General features: G+C 40.2%; 4 protein-coding genes and 1 pseudogene across 7 annotated transcripts in view; all 5 read right to left on the minus strand.

Moving 5' to 3' along the window:
• The window catches only part of LOC119503371 (gastrula zinc finger protein XlCGF57.1-like), a 29,621-nt gene that overhangs the window by 12,478 nt on the left and 1,357 nt on the right, over positions 1–15,786 (minus strand). Inside the window, exon 2 of one of the 2 annotated variants that reach the window (XM_037795120.1) lies at positions 1,573–1,604. The gene's annotated coding sequence lies outside the window, so the exon portion shown is untranslated. Of the gene's footprint in view, positions 1–1,572; positions 1,610–15,786 lie in introns of those variants that run through there. The other variant, XM_037795119.1, reaches the window with a different exon arrangement.
• Positions 1–15,786, minus strand: part of LOC119503373 — a 25,702-nt pseudogene that overhangs the window by 2,511 nt on the left and 7,405 nt on the right.
• LOC119503376 (gastrula zinc finger protein XlCGF48.2-like) lies at positions 1,898–13,234 on the minus strand. Of its 3 annotated transcripts, none has more exons than XM_037795137.1 (3): positions 12,529–13,234; positions 10,882–11,073; positions 1,898–2,064 (listed from the first exon to the last, which is right to left on the minus strand). In XM_037795137.1, the coding sequence occupies exons 1-3, from the start codon at positions 12,719–12,721 to the stop codon at positions 2,051–2,053; spliced, it is 399 nt and encodes a 132-aa protein (XP_037651065.1). In that variant the 5' UTR covers positions 12,722–13,234; the 3' UTR covers positions 1,898–2,050. The 3 variants fall into 3 exon arrangements, with proteins under 3 accessions (XP_037651065.1, XP_037651064.1, XP_037651063.1); XM_037795136.1 differs by lacking the exon at positions 1,898–2,064 and adding an exon at positions 9,806–10,825 and having other exon boundaries at positions 10,865–11,073; positions 12,529–13,228; XM_037795135.1 differs by lacking the exon at positions 1,898–2,064 and having other exon boundaries at positions 9,806–11,073; positions 12,529–13,225.
• Positions 4,697–7,584, minus strand: LOC119503375 (zinc finger protein 32-like). The gene is made up of 2 exons (XM_037795133.1): positions 6,984–7,584; positions 4,697–6,029 (listed from the first exon to the last, which is right to left on the minus strand). The coding sequence occupies exons 1-2, from the start codon at positions 7,174–7,176 to the stop codon at positions 4,921–4,923; spliced, it is 1,302 nt and encodes a 433-aa protein (XP_037651061.1). The 5' UTR covers positions 7,177–7,584; the 3' UTR covers positions 4,697–4,920.
• The window catches only part of LOC119503561, a 3,048-nt gene continuing 1,359 nt past the window's right edge, over positions 14,098–15,786 (minus strand). Inside the window, exon 3 of the mRNA XM_037795403.1 lies at positions 14,098–14,126. Within this exon, the coding sequence (XP_037651331.1) occupies positions 14,098–14,126 (29 nt within the window). The remainder of the gene's footprint in view (positions 14,127–15,786) is intronic.

Consider the following 15,786-nt stretch of genomic DNA (forward strand, 5'->3'; position numbering starts at 1 on the left):
AGAGCTGTCACTCCCTATGTTCGGAGGGGGCGGGACAAATTATCGATACTAGGGGTGTAACAGTACACAAAATTCAAGGTTCAGTACGTACATTTTCGTTACAATAGGGAAAACAAAGAAATAACTTTTATTTTATTTTGAAAATTATAAACATTCAACAGTTGTTCATTGGCCATAATTTTTACTTTAACAGTTAAGGCACTTTTGTTCCACAAATTGCCACATTTGGGTGATGTCGTTGTAAATTAAATGTTTGAAATGAATCCCAAAGATATACCCGAGTTTGACACAAAATCTTTGTCAAGGGAGCTCCCGGGCTTAGGCGACTAGTATGCTACAGCTGCCAAAACTTTTCAGGTGAAACTCACGCTCCAGATTTTCTTTTCTGCGTGTGCGAGAATTAGAAATTAAAGGTCCCATATTATAAAAAAGTGAGATATTCATGTTTTTTTTATTATAAAGCAGGCTTAAGTCCTATATAAATACTGTGAAAGTATCGAAACACTCAATCCACAAGGAAATACACCTAGCCCGTATTCAGAAACTGTGCTTTTGAAACAAGCTGTCAGGATTTTGGCCCATTCGTGATGTCACGAATATACAATATTTAGACCCTTTACACAGATTTAAACGTAAACATTCTAAATGTGTCCCAGTTTATTACTGGTTGCAGTGTATGTGAATGTCATCAGCTGAGAGGAAGTACACATGGACCTAAGCTGTTGCCTAGCAACACAATTCGGCTGCAATTCTGTCAAAATGTGCTAAAACGGAGCGTTTCAGACAGAAGGTGAATACAGGTATATTCAGACAGACAGTATGAGGAAAATAACAGTTTTTTTTTTAACATTACAGAATGTAAACATGTAGTGGAAACACAAAATACAAGTATGAACCTGAAAATGAGCAGAATATGGAACCTTTAATAGACTATTTTGACAGTTTGGGTCACAGGGCGGGCACTCGAAGTGTGTACATTTTTACTCTTCTCTTACACAGACAACATCCCATGGTCCTTCTAGTCCTCCGTTATATTACCGGTCCCTAAAACACCAAACACATCCACAATAAACGACTTTAGGCCAGTAGAGGAACCAGACAGCTCTGTGCTTTTCTTTGTTGTGACAAGAGTGTGTGGATGAAGTTGTTCAACTTGACTCCTGTTACTGAGAAGAGAGAAAAGTAAAGAGAACCAACCTGCTCTGGTAGAACCAGAGAGAGAACAGAGAGAACCAACCTGCTCTGGTAGAACCAGAGAGAGAACAGAGAGAACCAACCTGCTCTGGTAGAACCAGAGAGAGAACAGAGAGAACCAACCTGCTCTGGTAGAACCAGAGAGAGAACAGAGAGAACCAACCTGCTCTGGTAGAACCAGAGAGAGAACAGAGAGAACCAACCTGCTCTGTGTAACCGGAGCTGAGTGTTGTAAACAGAGTCCAGTAGTTCTCCAGAGTTCTCCTCCATCCTTCTTTCAAACAGACCAGATATCTCTTCAGTAGCTGCAGTTAGTCGCTGCTCCACCAACGCTCTCAGCATTCACACATTAAACACAATCACAGGAACTCTTTCTCCATCAGACTCCGTCACAAACACCGTTTCCTCTCCATCAGACTCTGACTAGCAGCTGTTGCTAACTCTACTCACGATAGACGCCATTTTGCTCAATGAATAACATCCGGTTCCACTAACTTGGTGGGTAACCTACAAAATAAAAGCTCCATTAAAAAAAAATAGATTTCATTATTCACGATTTAATATATCCCCCCAAGGCTCGACCAATGAACGCCGGGATCGAAAAGTGGCGGATGGTGTGCCATTGTGGTTCAGAGTGGTAATAATAATAGCTTCTGTTATCAAATGCTCTGCCTCTCTGTTCTCCTCAGTTTGTCTCTCATGAAGCTGTGAGGACTGAGCTTTCTCTTCATCATCTTCTTCACTCTTCACATGGACAGAGGTGAATGGGAACTTGATATCAGCTTCCTCCAGCCGTTGAAGCTGCTCAGCTTGAGTGAAGATGTCCAAACGTCTTCACCCAGCAGACTCTGCATGCTCAAGTTAGCCTCAGTGATGGGAACTACTTCCGGTACCACGTCTTCTTCAAAATAAAAGGGACCAAACTTGTATTTACAGACCCGTGTCTCTCTGTACTGGTTGTGCAAAAGAATGGGCCCTATGAATGTTATTATTTCATTCAGTTTATTATATTGTTGGATTGTTATTACTGTAGGGACCTCACGAGACAAAGAGCCTTGGCCTACATGGGAAACCAGAGACCTGATCACAGCAGGGGACCTAACTGCCCAGCTCTTGAAACTTCGCATCTACATGCGAAATTTCATTTTGAACCCAAACAAGGGCTCCCATTGGATGAGGCTAACAGGAAATGTGGGGTCTTTCCGGTGAAACGCCCACTATTCTCACAGGAGATATAGGCACGCTCACCTGAATCTCATTCCCTTTTCCACTGCGACTCACGTTGCTACAGGAGGTACCCAACGCTGCTACAGGAGGTACCCAACGCTGCTACAGGAGGTACCCAACGCTGCTACAGGAGGTACCCAACGCTGCTACAGGAGGTACCCAACGCTGCGGCGTTCACCTTAAGACTCGAGCCACAATTTCCTGACCTCGCTGGACGAGTTTAAGAAATTGTTGTGTCCATCAGACTTTGATCCACATCCCTGCAGAAGGAAGACTACAGCCCGGCTTCACCAAGGAAGCCGAGGACAACCGTTCTTCATCAAAGGAAACGAGCGCACCGCCTTTTCCTTCATTTCTGGCTGCTTTCCCCTCCGCTGCCACACGGAGAGCCAGCCTGCCGTTCTTCAGCTGACGAGCTCCATAACGGCCCGTTATTGTCCGAGCCTGCGACGCCGCCGGACCAACTAACGACGATCTACTCCACTATCGCTCCGAAGAAGCGATTCAAGTAAGAGGCTTGTGTCTGGGCAGGGACTAGTGAGATTGTATATTCCAATAAGTTAATAACTATTGTTGATGTATCCTGAACGTACGGACCGCCGAGTCCGTCTGTTGGTTTTGTTTATTTAACTTGTTTTGCTCTGCTTTGCTTGTTTATGTTGCTTTGTTTACTGTTGCTGACTGTCTGATTACTGTGTGCTCCTTGTGTTAGCTCCTGCCAAACGTGAAGATCTGTAGCTGTAGTTTATTATTAAAAGACCAGTGCACGGCTGACTAACGTGAGTTTGCCTGCCGAGCATCTGAGTAATAATAACCCAGCTAGTACATCTCTCGCGCGGCAGTTAGGATTCCTGCTGCTGCGGTATTTACTGTTTTGACTGTGATACTGTTTTCAGGCGCTCCCCGCCTTTCTTTCCCTCCACTTCTACCACATACAAACAAACACTTTGCCGACACGTGGGACTTAAACCTCCCGTTCGTACGCAGTCGGTGATTTCCGTGGCGCCTCCGCCACCAGAGCAACCCCCACTTCCTACACACTATTTCTCTTTCTCTTTCATCGACCACGTGGGACTTAAACCTCCCGTTCGTACGCAGTCGGTGATTTCCGTAACTCCTCCCTTGTGACGTAACCACTTACGTGGTGACGTCCACTTAGGGCGTCCTTTGCTCCTCCCACACCACACACACACATAGACACTCCTCCTTCACACCTAAACACATACACATTTGCATTCACACACACATCTCTCTCTTACACACACATCTCTCTCCCGCACACACATTTTCTTTTGCTTTTGTGTTTTGTTTAATTCTAGTTTAGTGCTTAGAGCTGCATTGTAGAACATCCATTTGTTTATTAAAAGTGTTGTTAATTAGTAATTACTGCTGTAATAACTGTTGATTTAGATTAATGTTGTTAGAGTGTTTATTGTTGATTGAGATCACTATATTTAAATAAATGGTCTTATTTTAAATAGCAGTTGTCTGTGTTTATTGTGCATTCATATTGTAATAACGGCTGGTTGTGAGAGTTAGTGCTCGGATTCACCCTTCACCGTTCATCTCCTAAATGTAAAGTAGTGTTTAAATACTGGCATTTGGAGTGAACAATCCCCTTATGAGACTGGATTAACGTTTTGGTTATTGGTCCCTGATTCCAGGGTGGTGCCCCGTTCATTATTAATGTTGATTAATAATTCTTATTAATAATTATAATTCTATGAATATTATTTATTAAATTAGCTAATAACCAAACCTGTCCCATTTGTAAATCCCTTACATTACTGATACCTTGACATGTAAACCACATTTTGATGTTAGTTTGATTGATCTGTGTTGCAGCACTTCTGAATGCAGGACTCACAAATGTTGACCATAGTGATGTATAGGGGACATTTAATACTTACAGTACAGTAATCACAAAACAAAAAGTTATGTATATAGACAAATAAAAACATAATTGAACTGTGAAAGTATCGAAACGCTTAATCCACAGAGAAATACACACAGCCCATATTCAGAAACTGAGCTTTTGAAACAAGCTGTCAGGATTTCGGCCCATTTGTGATGTCACAAATCTACAATATTTAGACCATTTCAAAGTTTAAACTCAAACATTCTAAATGGGTCCCAGTTTATTTCCTGTTGCAGTGGATGTGAATGACATCAGCTGACATGGACCAAAGCTGTTGCCTAGCAAAGCAATTCTGTTGCAATGCCATTGAAATGTACTAAAACGGAGCGTTTCAGACAGAGGGTGAATGCAGTTATATTCAAGCAGACAGCATGAGGAAAATAAAAGTTTTTTTAAACATTAAAGTAGGTAAACATGTTCTAGTAGAAACACAAAATACAAGTAAGAACCTAAAAATGAGCACGACATGGGACCTTTAAGTCTGTCCGTTTTTAGTTGATCTGTGTTGAACCAAGTCTTGTCATCAGTACTTCAATCCTGCTGGAATAATGTTAAATGGTTCAACAAGCATCTCTGCAGCTTCACTTCGTTTTGCTGCTCTCGCCAACACACTTGTGTTTTTTGACATTATGGAGCCGAGTGAATCTTTTATCACAAACGCTGCAAGCAAATGGTTTCTCCCCTGTGTGGACAATCAAGTGTTTTCTCAGATTACCTTGTAGTGTGAATCTTTTACTACAAAATGAACAACTAAGTGGTTTCTCCCCTGTGTGGACAGCCATGTGTTGCCTGAGATTACTATCGAATGAGAATCTTTTACTACAAACTGAACAACCAAATGGTTTCTCCCCTGTGTGGGCAAACAGGTGTACTCTCAAATGTTCCTTTTGTGTAAATCTTTTTCCACAAACTGAACAACTAAATGGTTTCTCGCCGGTGTGGATTCTCATGTGTCTAACCAAATTGCTACTGGTACCGAAACTTCTTTTACAAACTGAACAGCTGAAACGTTTTCCAACTGAATGAACTCTGAAGTGGGAGATCAAACTTGAGCTTATTGCAAATGTTTTATCACAGACGGAGCAACTAAACGGTTTACTTCCTGTTTGGATTCCTGTGTGTTGATGCAGATGTTCCTTGCGGCTAAAGTTTCTAGCACATTCAAATGAGCTAGCAGAGACTTTTCCAGTATTACATTTCATATCACTTACAGATACTTCATTGTTTTGCAGAGGGTCTGAACCTGACTGAGGTTCCTTAGTCTCCTCCCAATCTCTACTGTCATCAGTCTCAAGTTCAAAGGAGGGTGAAGTATTGTCATGAGTAGCTGGTTGTAAAAGACTATCTGGATCTGAGTTCCTGGCTGGTCCTGGTCCTCCACAGTCCTCTTCATCAGATTCTATTATCAAATGCTCTGCCTCTCTGTTCTCCTCAGATTGTCCTTCATGAAGCTGTGAGGACTGAGCTTTCTCTTCATCATCTTCTTCACTCTTCACATGGACAGAGGTGAATGGGAACTTGATATCAGCTTCCTCCAGCCATTGAAGCTGCTCTCCCTCCTGACTGGTCCAGAGGTCCTCTGGTTCCTCTTTAATGTGTGGAGGCTCTGGATCCTCCTGGTCCAGACTGGAGCTCCACTCCTGCTGCTCAGTGGGATCCTCTTCTCTAACCACCAACAGCTGCTGGACGTCTGTGGAGAATAATGAAATACATAAACACGTCTTAGAAAACTGTAATTTAATATTAACACTTAAACCACTGATAGGTGTCGCTGTTAACAAGCATTTCTGGATCTTACAAACAGTCCCTTTAAAAATAAATATGATTTTATAGTTTTCACATAATTTATCATTTTATTCATTGGTTTAGAAAAAACGTAGTTCAGTTGAAAACTTAAACGCATGCTGTCCAACAAAGTGGACAGCATGCGTGTGTTTAAAAAAAGATGAAAGTCAATATTTTTTTTCCTGCCTAAAGATGAACAAAAACACTTGGTAAAAAAAAAATCCTGACTGAGGTTATCATAATTCATGCATGGATAATAAAACAATGAAACTGTCAGTGGCAGCTGACCAATAGAGGCTGCTAGGGCGCTGCCCTCACTGAGTCCCACACAAAAAACATTACTACTACTACTACTACTAATAATAATAATAATAATACAAATTATATAAATTGTCAATATTTGTGTTTTAAATATGGAATGCACCCAGTAATATGTGTTATTTGATTGTAATGTTTAATTTGATTGTAATGTGATTATATTTTGTATTAATAATCTTAATCTGTAAAGTAACTAAAGTTGTCAGACAAATGTAGTGGAGTAAAAAGTCTAATATTTCCCTCTGAGATGTAGTTGAGTAGAAGTAGAAAGTAGCAGAACTTGGAGATACTCATGTACAGTAGAAATACCTCAAAATTGTATTTAAGTACTTAGTTACATTCAACAACTGAGTACATTTTATACTGTTGTGTTTTTTCAAAGCATTATTTACTCTTCCTGTTGGAATAAAATAATTGTTGATTAATTAACTGCAAAGTAGTAATGTGTTTTTGATACCTTCACTTTTTTTTGCATTAAATCATACCAGGATGTTTACTGAAATTGAATAGAAACATTTCCACCAGCCACCACTGTACCAACCTGCTCTGTGTAGCTGGACTTCCGGGTGTAAAACAGCGTCCAGTAGTTTCTGTCTTCGTTGATTCTCTTTGGAGCTGAACTCCAGCTGCTCCTCGTACTCTGCTATCGTTGTTTCAAACAGATCTAATATCTCTTCAGCAGCCAAAGTTAGTCTCTGCTTCACAAAAACTCTCAGCAGGTCAACTTTAGACATGTTTCACTGAATCACAGCTCGTTTTTAACTAAAGGAGACAGCTCAGAGTCCATTCAGACAGCTTCATGTGGACATGGTGTCTCCAGTAAACAGTCTGGTCTCTATTGAATAGAGAAACTAGCGCTGAGCTGATCCGGCTCCGTCTATCTCCAGTTAGCTGCGATCACTCCAGTTAGCATTCTGGGCTAACAGAGATGATTCTGAGCTGAAACGTCCAGAATATTCACACAAAGTCCACTGAAACACGTTGATCCAGACACCCGGACTCTGCTGGTTCACTCCGGGACATAAAGAGCAGGACTAACGGCGGGAAAAGGACAACAAAGGCCCGAAAACACGAAGACAAACCTCTTCAGCCAGCAGACTCTGCTGCTCCAGTTACACTCAGAGAGGGGAACTACTTCCGGTACCACGGCTTCTTCAAAATAAAAGAGACCAAACTTGTATTTACAGAGCCGTGTCTCTCTGAACTGGTTGTGCAAAATGCACAACAAGATCTGGTGGACAGAATTTTATCATATTTGGTGCACATGCTCTGGAGGCAAGTATTAACCAAGATCTGAAGGGTCATCTTGATCGGTGCATGTGGACGTGGCCTATTTAGCATTATATGCGATATTGTGCCTTTGCTCAATTTGCTTTGAGCTGGAACGAGCTAGAGACATGCAACTTGGTACCATAACTGGCCATCATGTCATAATGCTTCATATAAAATATGATCCCAATTGGCCACATGGTGGCGCTACAACATTTTTCAAGGCCAGCCCCCTCACACCATAAGTCCCATCAATTTGAAATTTGACAGACATGTCCAGCTCCATGTGTTCTACAAAAAAGTCCACAAAAATCCACTGACTAGATTTTCCGCCATGTTGAGTTTTTAAACACATTTTTTTACATCTCCTCCTAAACTGAAGGTCCAATTGCTGGCAATCTCTGTGGATCAGTATTGGACCAGGCTCATCAAAAGTTGCATAAAGCTTGTTGACATCTCATTGCGTTTTCAGGATATTGACCAATGAACTTTAAGAGGGCGGGGCTTAGCAGGAAATAGCCGTAATTCATTGACCATTAGTCCAATCATCATAAATCTTGGTAAATATCTTCAGTACATGTTTGGGAATAGGTGTACCAAAGCTGTTTCAGCTCAACCCAAAGGGGGTGCCACAAACACCAAAAACTTGTACCTCAAAACCTGGTAAACAGAATTTCACCAAATTTGGTGCACATGCTCTGGGGGCAAGTATTATTCAAGATCTGAAGTATCATATTGATCGTGCATGTGGGCGTGGCCTATTTAGCATTATATGCGATATTGTGCCTTTGCTCAATTTGCTTTGAGCTGGAACGAGCTAGAGACATGCAACTTGGTACCATAACTGGCCATCATGTCATAATGCTTCATATAAAATATGATCCCAATTGGCCACATGGTGGCGCTACAACATTTTTCAAGGCCAGCCCCCTCACACCATAAGTCCCATCAATTTGAAATTTGACAGACATGTCCAGCTCCATGTGTTCTACAAAAAAGTCCACAAAAATCCACTGACTAGATTTTCCGCCATGTTGAGTTTTTAAACACATTTTTTTACATCTCCTCCTAAACTGAAGGTCCAATTGCTGGCAATCTCTGTGGATCAGTATTGGACCAGGCTCATCAAAAGTTGCATAAAGCTTGTTGACATCTCATTGCGTTTTCAGGATATTGACCAATGAACTTTAAGAGGGCGGGGCTTAGCAGGAAATAGCCGTAATTCATTGACCATTAGTCCAATCATCATAAATCTTGGTAAATATCTTCAGTACATGTTTGGGAATAGGTGTACCAAAGCTGTTTCAGCTCAACCCAAAGGGGGTGCCACAAACACCAAAAACTTGTACCTCAAAACCTGGTAAACAGAATTTCACCAAATTTGGTGCACATGCTCTGGGGGCAAGTATTATTCAAGATCTGAAGTATCATATTGATCGTGCATGTGGGCGTGGCCTATTTAGCATTTTATGCTATATTATGCCTTTGCTCAATTTGCTATGAGCTCTAAAACGCTAGAGACATGAAACTTGGTACCATAAATGGCCATGATGTCCTTATGCTTCAAATAAAATATGATCTCAATTGGCCACATGATGGCGCTATCACTGACAGCCAAAAAAGGTAACATTTCAAAGGCCGGCCCTCTCACACCTAAAATCTGACTGACTTGAAATCCGACACACTCGTCCAGCTGAATGTGCTCTACAAAAAAGCCTCTTGGACCGTTAAAGTCCGCCAAGTAGGTTTTCTGCCATCTTGAATTTTTTGAAAAACACATTTTTGACATCTTCTCCTAAACTATGAATCCAATTTCTACCAAATTTTCTGTGGATCATTATTGGACCAAGCTTTTCAAAAGTTGTAGAAAGCTTGTTGATATATCATTGTATTTCGATGATATTGACCAATGAATTTCAAAAGGGTGTAGCTCAGCACATAAACAGACTTAAGTCAACAACCATTTGGTCCATCATCTCCAAACTTGCACGATATGTCCACAAGAGTACCTTGAGCGGAAAAAGCTTGAACCCGCGAACTGCCGCTTGCGGCTGTAATATTATATTATTATTACTGATACCTTAACATTTAAACCACATTTTGATGTTAGTTTTATTAAACTATGTTGCAGCACTTCTGAATGCAGGACACACAAATGTTTATCATAGTGATGTATAGGGGACATAAAATCATTTTTGACAATTACAAACAAGTTTAATCAATGAACACGTTTAATACCAAAAAGCACAGTAACTAGAAAACATAAAAAATAATGTATATAGACAAATAAAAAACAGAATTAAATTGATTATGTAGCTTCATCTTGGCTGGACAGTCTGTCCGTTTTTAGTTGATCTGTGTTGAACCAAGTCTTGTCATCAATACTTCACACCTGCTGGAATAATGTTAAATGATTCAACAAGCATCTCTGCAGCTTCACTTCGTTTTGCTGCTTTCGCCAACACACTTGTGTTTTTTGGCATTATGGAGCAGAGTGAATCTTTTATTGCAAATGCTGCAAGCAATTGGTTTCTCCCCTGTGTGGACCATCAAGTGTCGTTTCATATGTTCCTTTTGTGCAAATCTCTTTCCACAAATTGAACAACAAAATGGTTTCTCCCCCGTGTGGACAGTCAAGTGTCGTCTCAGATCTCCCTTAAATGCAAATCTCTTTCCACAAATTGAACAGCTAAATGGTTTCTCCCCTGTGTGAACAGTCAAGTGTTGTTTCAGAGAGTACTTTAGTCTGAATCTTTTACCACAATCTGAACAACTAAATGGTTTGTCCTCAGTATGGCTTCTCATGTGTCTAACCAAAAGGTTACTACAACTGAAACCTGTTTTACAAACTGAGCAGCTGAAAGTTTTTCCAGGATTACATTCCATATCACTTACAGATACTTCATTGTTTTGCAGAGGGTTTGAACCTGACTGAGGTTCTTTAGTCTCCTCCCAATATCTATTGTCATCAGTCTCAGGTTCAGAGGAGGGTGAAGTATTGTGATGAGTAGCTATTTGTAAAGGACTATCTGGATCTGAGATCCTGGCTGGTTCTGATCCTCCATCAGCTTCTGTTATCAAATGCTCTGCCTCTCTGTTCTCCTCAGATTGTCTCTCATGAAGTTGTGAGAACTGAGGTTTCTCTTCATCATCTTCTTCACCCTTCACATGGACAGAGGTGAATGGGAACTTGATATCAGCCTCCTGCAGCCATTGAAGCTGCTCTCCCTCCTGACTGGTCCAGAGTTCCTCTTGTTCCTCTTTAATGTGTGGGGGCTCTGGGTCCTCCTGGTCCAGACGGAGGCTCCACTCCTGCCTCTCAGTGGGAACCTCTTCTCTAACCACCAACAGCTGCTGGACGTCTGTGGAGAATAATGAAATACATACACACGTCTTAGAAAACTGTAATTTCACGTTAACACTTAACCACTGATACCACTACTTTCTTAAACGTGGAAGAAATGTTGCATATTTGGTAAAATCCTAATTTCAAGTCATTCAAAGTAAAACAAACTACAAACTGTTGTGCCTTTGAATTATTCTAGAGCTGCAACTACAGATTATTTTCCATTATTGATTACCCGTTTAATTCGTTAAGTGTCAGAAAACATAGCGATAAATTCCCATCACAATATCCCATAGCTCCGGGAGTCGCCTTCAAAATGCTTGTTCATCGAGGTCAGTGGTCCAAAACCCAAAGATATTCAGAAGCTTTTTAAATAGTTTATTCAGCTTAAGGAGTATGAGAATTCTCTCAACACATAAAGGGACACTCATCCTTCAGTTTATCACAAACATTCAACATCAACACAACTGGAGATACATGGTTTTCACTGGACAGGAAGGGGATGAAAAACTGTAATCTGAAAAGTAACTGAAGCTGTCAGACAAATGCAGTGGAGTGAAAAGTACAATATTTAACTCTGAGATGTGGTGGAGGAGAAGTATGAATTTGCCTAAAATGGAAATACTCAATTAAAGCTGAAGTAGGCGAGATTGGAGCAAATATGAATAAAAAAATATATTTTTATAAAACAGTCTCTATATGGTGACAGTAGTGCATGAAACAGGTAACCTGAAAAAATCATGTGCCTCTGTGTCCTCTGGTGCTCCAAACGGCATCTGCAAGATTTCACAGACCGGAGGAAAACAAGCAGTAAGAGCTGATCTGAGGTCTGCTGTCCAGCTATGAGAGCCGGCTGTCAATCACTCTGAACTCCGACCAAACGGTCAAACTAGGCTGCGCTGATCAAATATGAATCAATATTCTGTTACTGTAATGCCTATTTCTCTCCTCAGATGTTTTCAGAATCATCTTGTAGTGCACGGTTTAGCTGTAAAATTAGAAGTTTGTGACGCCGCCGCCATTGTGAAATCAGGTGAAGGAACGCCAAGTTCTGGTCACATGACCGGAGCACAGCCAATAGGAACGCTCTCTCAATGAAATGACCTGTGATTGGTCAAAGTCTCCTGTCACGGGCTAGATGTTCTAAAGCCTGAAAACAGAGCCATGAGGAGGAGCAGAAGTCTAGTTATCTCTCAGAACACTTGAATTACAATATGCTGAAAGGTTATTATGGGATGTTTGCCCAATGATGCCAAAAATATATACTGACTACTGCCACTTTAAAGTAGCCTACCTCGAAATTGTACAACAACTAGTTAGTAAATGTACTTAGTTAACCTACATTAACCCACCAGAGTATTTCCACAATGTGGTATTAGTACTTTTACTTGAGTAAATGATCTGAATACTTCCTCCACCACTGGTTTCCCAGCAGTTTAAAGTGATAATAAAACAATGAAACTGTACCAACCTGCTCTGTGTAGCTGGACTTCCGGGTGTAAAACAGCGTCCAGTAGTTTCTGTCTTCGTTGATTCTCTTTGGAGCTGAACTCCAGCTGCTCCTCGTACTCTGCTATCGTTGTTTCAAACAGATCTAATATCTCTTCAGCAGCCAAAGTTAGTCTCTGCTTCACAAAAACTCTCAGCAGTTCAACTTTAGACATGTTTCACTGAATCCCAGCAGCTTGTCCTCCAGAGACACTCCGTTAAAGACAGTCTGGTCTCTCTGTTGCTAGGTTACCTCTCGTCTATCTCCAGTTAGCTGCGATCACTCCAGTTAGCATTCTGGGCTAACAGAGATGATTCTGAGCTGAAACGTCCAGAATATTCACACAAAGTCCACTGAAACACGTTGATCCAGACACCCGGACTCTGCTGGTTCACTCCGGGACATAAAGAGCAGGACTAACGGCGGGAAAGGGACAACAAAGACCCGAAAACACGAAGACAAACCTCTTCAGCCAGCAGACTCTGCTGCTCCAGTTAGACTCAGAGAGGGGAACTACTTCCGGTACCACGGCTTCTTCAAAATAAAAGACACCAAGGCTGCGTTCGAAAAGTCAAATAATTACGTCCTAACGTCTTTTCCTAACCGCTTCTCCTTGACCTCGATGGAAAAGTGAGAAGGAGAATTCAGAAGGAGTTAGGAAAAGACAACTGCAGTGTTCAGAGAATCCGACTGCTCTTTCACTAGACTCGATTAGACTAGACACTAGGATGTTAGTGACGTCAGTCTGCCGTGGTGAAACTACAATGTTCTAAAGACGGACTACAAAAGACGCTGCTCCCCCCGTGCGTTTCAAACAGGTGTTTCAGTGACAGTCTGCTTCACCCGCGGTGTGTTAAAGAGAGATACCACAGCTCCTCCTCCTGCTGCTGCAACAATCTATCAACATATAATAAAGCATCCTCTGACCTAACGTGGACAAATATCACTTCATTACCACGGTTGGAATTTATATAAACAGGAATATATGATACATATTGAGTTAATTGTTTGAGTTATGGAGAAGGTGTAGGATCATATACTGTTAGTGTAAGCTGTACTTCTTCCAACTTCTTTTCTAAATAGTCGTAATATTTATTTATGTAGATTATTTGTTAATTGGTTGTTTACTGTTCATTTTATTAGTTATTCTTGTTTTGTTTTTTACTGAGGTATTTGTTACATGTTCGAAATAAATAATTAATTAACAATAAAGTGAAACGAAATGGTTGTCACTGTCCACTCATATTCAACATGAATCCCAATTAGTGTATGAGCGTATGAAAATAATATGCAAGATGAGCATATAGTTTGTTATGAACGGCCGAATGGTGCGTCGCTTTAAATGCTACGGCCGCAAGGAATTGTGGGATGTTATTCTCTCCTTTCCTTTGGTAAAGGATGCTCCAGTGTATCCTCTGCTGAAGGAGATAATAAAGGAAGCATTGAAGCTCCTTTCCTTAACATTTGGTGAATTCGAACAGCTCTTATCGCATATTCTTCCTATATTCTTCTTCTTCTTCTTTGGTGTTTATTGGCGATTGGCAAACCATCTTAGAGGTGCATTACCACCACCATCTGGACTAGAGTGGGGAACAGGAGATTGAAATAAAATTTTTAAAAAAAATACATAAATAATAATAATAATAATAATAACAATAAATAATGATGAAAACTCTAGATTCGTTGAACTGAATCAGTTTCTCTTAAAAAATGGAATAATTTCACAGTATATGTTATCTGCTGTATTCCTCTAATAGACCTTACAATGACAAGTCCTGATGTTTTGCCTTCCTTAGTGACTGTAAAAGGTGATTCCTCTGGATGCTGTAATTCCTGCAGAGTCAAACTTGTATTTACAGACCCGTGTCTCTCTGTACTGGTTGTGCAGCAGAATGGACCCTGTGAATATTATTATTTCATTCAGTTTATTATACTATTGGATTGTCATTACTGATACCTTAACATGTAAGCCACATTTTGATGTTTGATTAATCTGTGTTGCAGCTTTTCTGAAAGCAGGACTTGTAACAGAGTATTTTCATTGTGGTAGTGATACTTTTACTTAAGTAAAATAATATCTCTCGGACACGACAAAAAAAGACTTGGAGCCATTGTTTTAATCAATAAAAATGTATTGTGATTAAATGTAACACATTTAATGTTAAATCTTAATCTCAAAAGTGACCATTAGAACTAGATGTCATATCAATGTAGAACAATATATACAAATGTAAAGTAGCATAAAATGAAAATAATCTACTTTCTTACTTACTAGTTGCATACAAAACTTTTATTTATTTACACATATATAAAACTGCAAAAAAATCCAGTCAATGGAAAAAACAAAACAAAACAAGAAATGTGTCAGGAGATGTCAAAAGCCACAAGCTTCTACAAAGGACCTCACCCCAACCCCAAGAGAAAAAAAAACAATAACAAAAAGGGAAGAAAGATCTAAACTAACATAAAGAAGAATTTATAAAATATGAACTTTTACAGATTACTCTACCCAACAGTGTATAAAATTAGAGCTGAAATGATAAATAGATTAACTAATCAACAGAAAAGTCCCTCTTTATGTTTCCACACAATGTTTCCTGGTTGAGCCGGGCGGAGGGATATGTCTTGGTAGTCACTTGAAGGTTGGTTGCCGGGACAAACTTAACCTGCACACGAGTCTCAGTACGAAGACACCCACTTGAAGATAACTCTCTCAACATACATGTGGCATCTGATTATTGTATGAAGACATGCTTGAAAAATCTGAAACTATCCTTTAAAGGCAACTGGGTTAATCCAACACGTCATGTTGAATTGTGTCTAATTGAAATTTGTCTGAAGACTTGTTATCTGCTCTCACCAACACACTTGTGTTTTTTGGCACTACAGAGCCGAGTGAATCTTTTATCACAAACGCTGCAAGGAAATGGTTTCTCCCCTGTGTGGACCATCACATGTCGTTTCAAATGTCCGTTTCGTGTAAATCTCTTTCCACAAACTGAACAACAAAATGGTTTCTCCCCTGTGTGGACCATCAAGTGTTTTCTCAGTTCACCTTTTTGTATGAATCTTTTACTACAAAATGAACAACTCAATGTTGTCTCCTCTTTGTGGACAGTCAAGTGTCGTTTCAGATTTTTCTTTAGCGCAAATCTCTTTCCACAAATTGAACAGCTGAATGGTTTTTCCCCTGTGTGAACAGTCAAGTGTTGCTTCAGAGAGTACTTTAGTTTGAATATT

Source organism: Sebastes umbrosus, chromosome 15 (assembly GCF_015220745.1).
Source record: "Sebastes umbrosus isolate fSebUmb1 chromosome 15, fSebUmb1.pri, whole genome shotgun sequence".
In the NCBI taxonomy this organism is placed as follows: domain Eukaryota; kingdom Metazoa; phylum Chordata; class Actinopteri; order Perciformes; family Sebastidae; genus Sebastes; species Sebastes umbrosus.

Bases quoted from the DNA above. Each gene is read 5' to 3' on its own strand.
- LOC119503375 (XM_037795133.1), bottom strand. From the start codon at position 7,176: ATGTCTAAAGTTGACCTGCTGAGAGTTTTTGTGAAGCAGAGACTAACT. The intron at 6,030-6,983 runs GTTGGTACAGTG...TATTCTCCACAG, and splicing joins AGTCCAGCTACACAGAGCAG to ACGTCCAGCAGCTGTTGGTG.
- LOC119503376 (XM_037795135.1), bottom strand. From the start codon at position 12,721: ATGTCTAAAGTTGAACTGCTGAGAGTTTTTGTGAAGCAGAGACTAACT. The intron at 11,074-12,528 runs GTTGGTACAGTT...TATTCTCCACAG, and splicing joins AGTCCAGCTACACAGAGCAG to ACGTCCAGCAGCTGTTGGTG.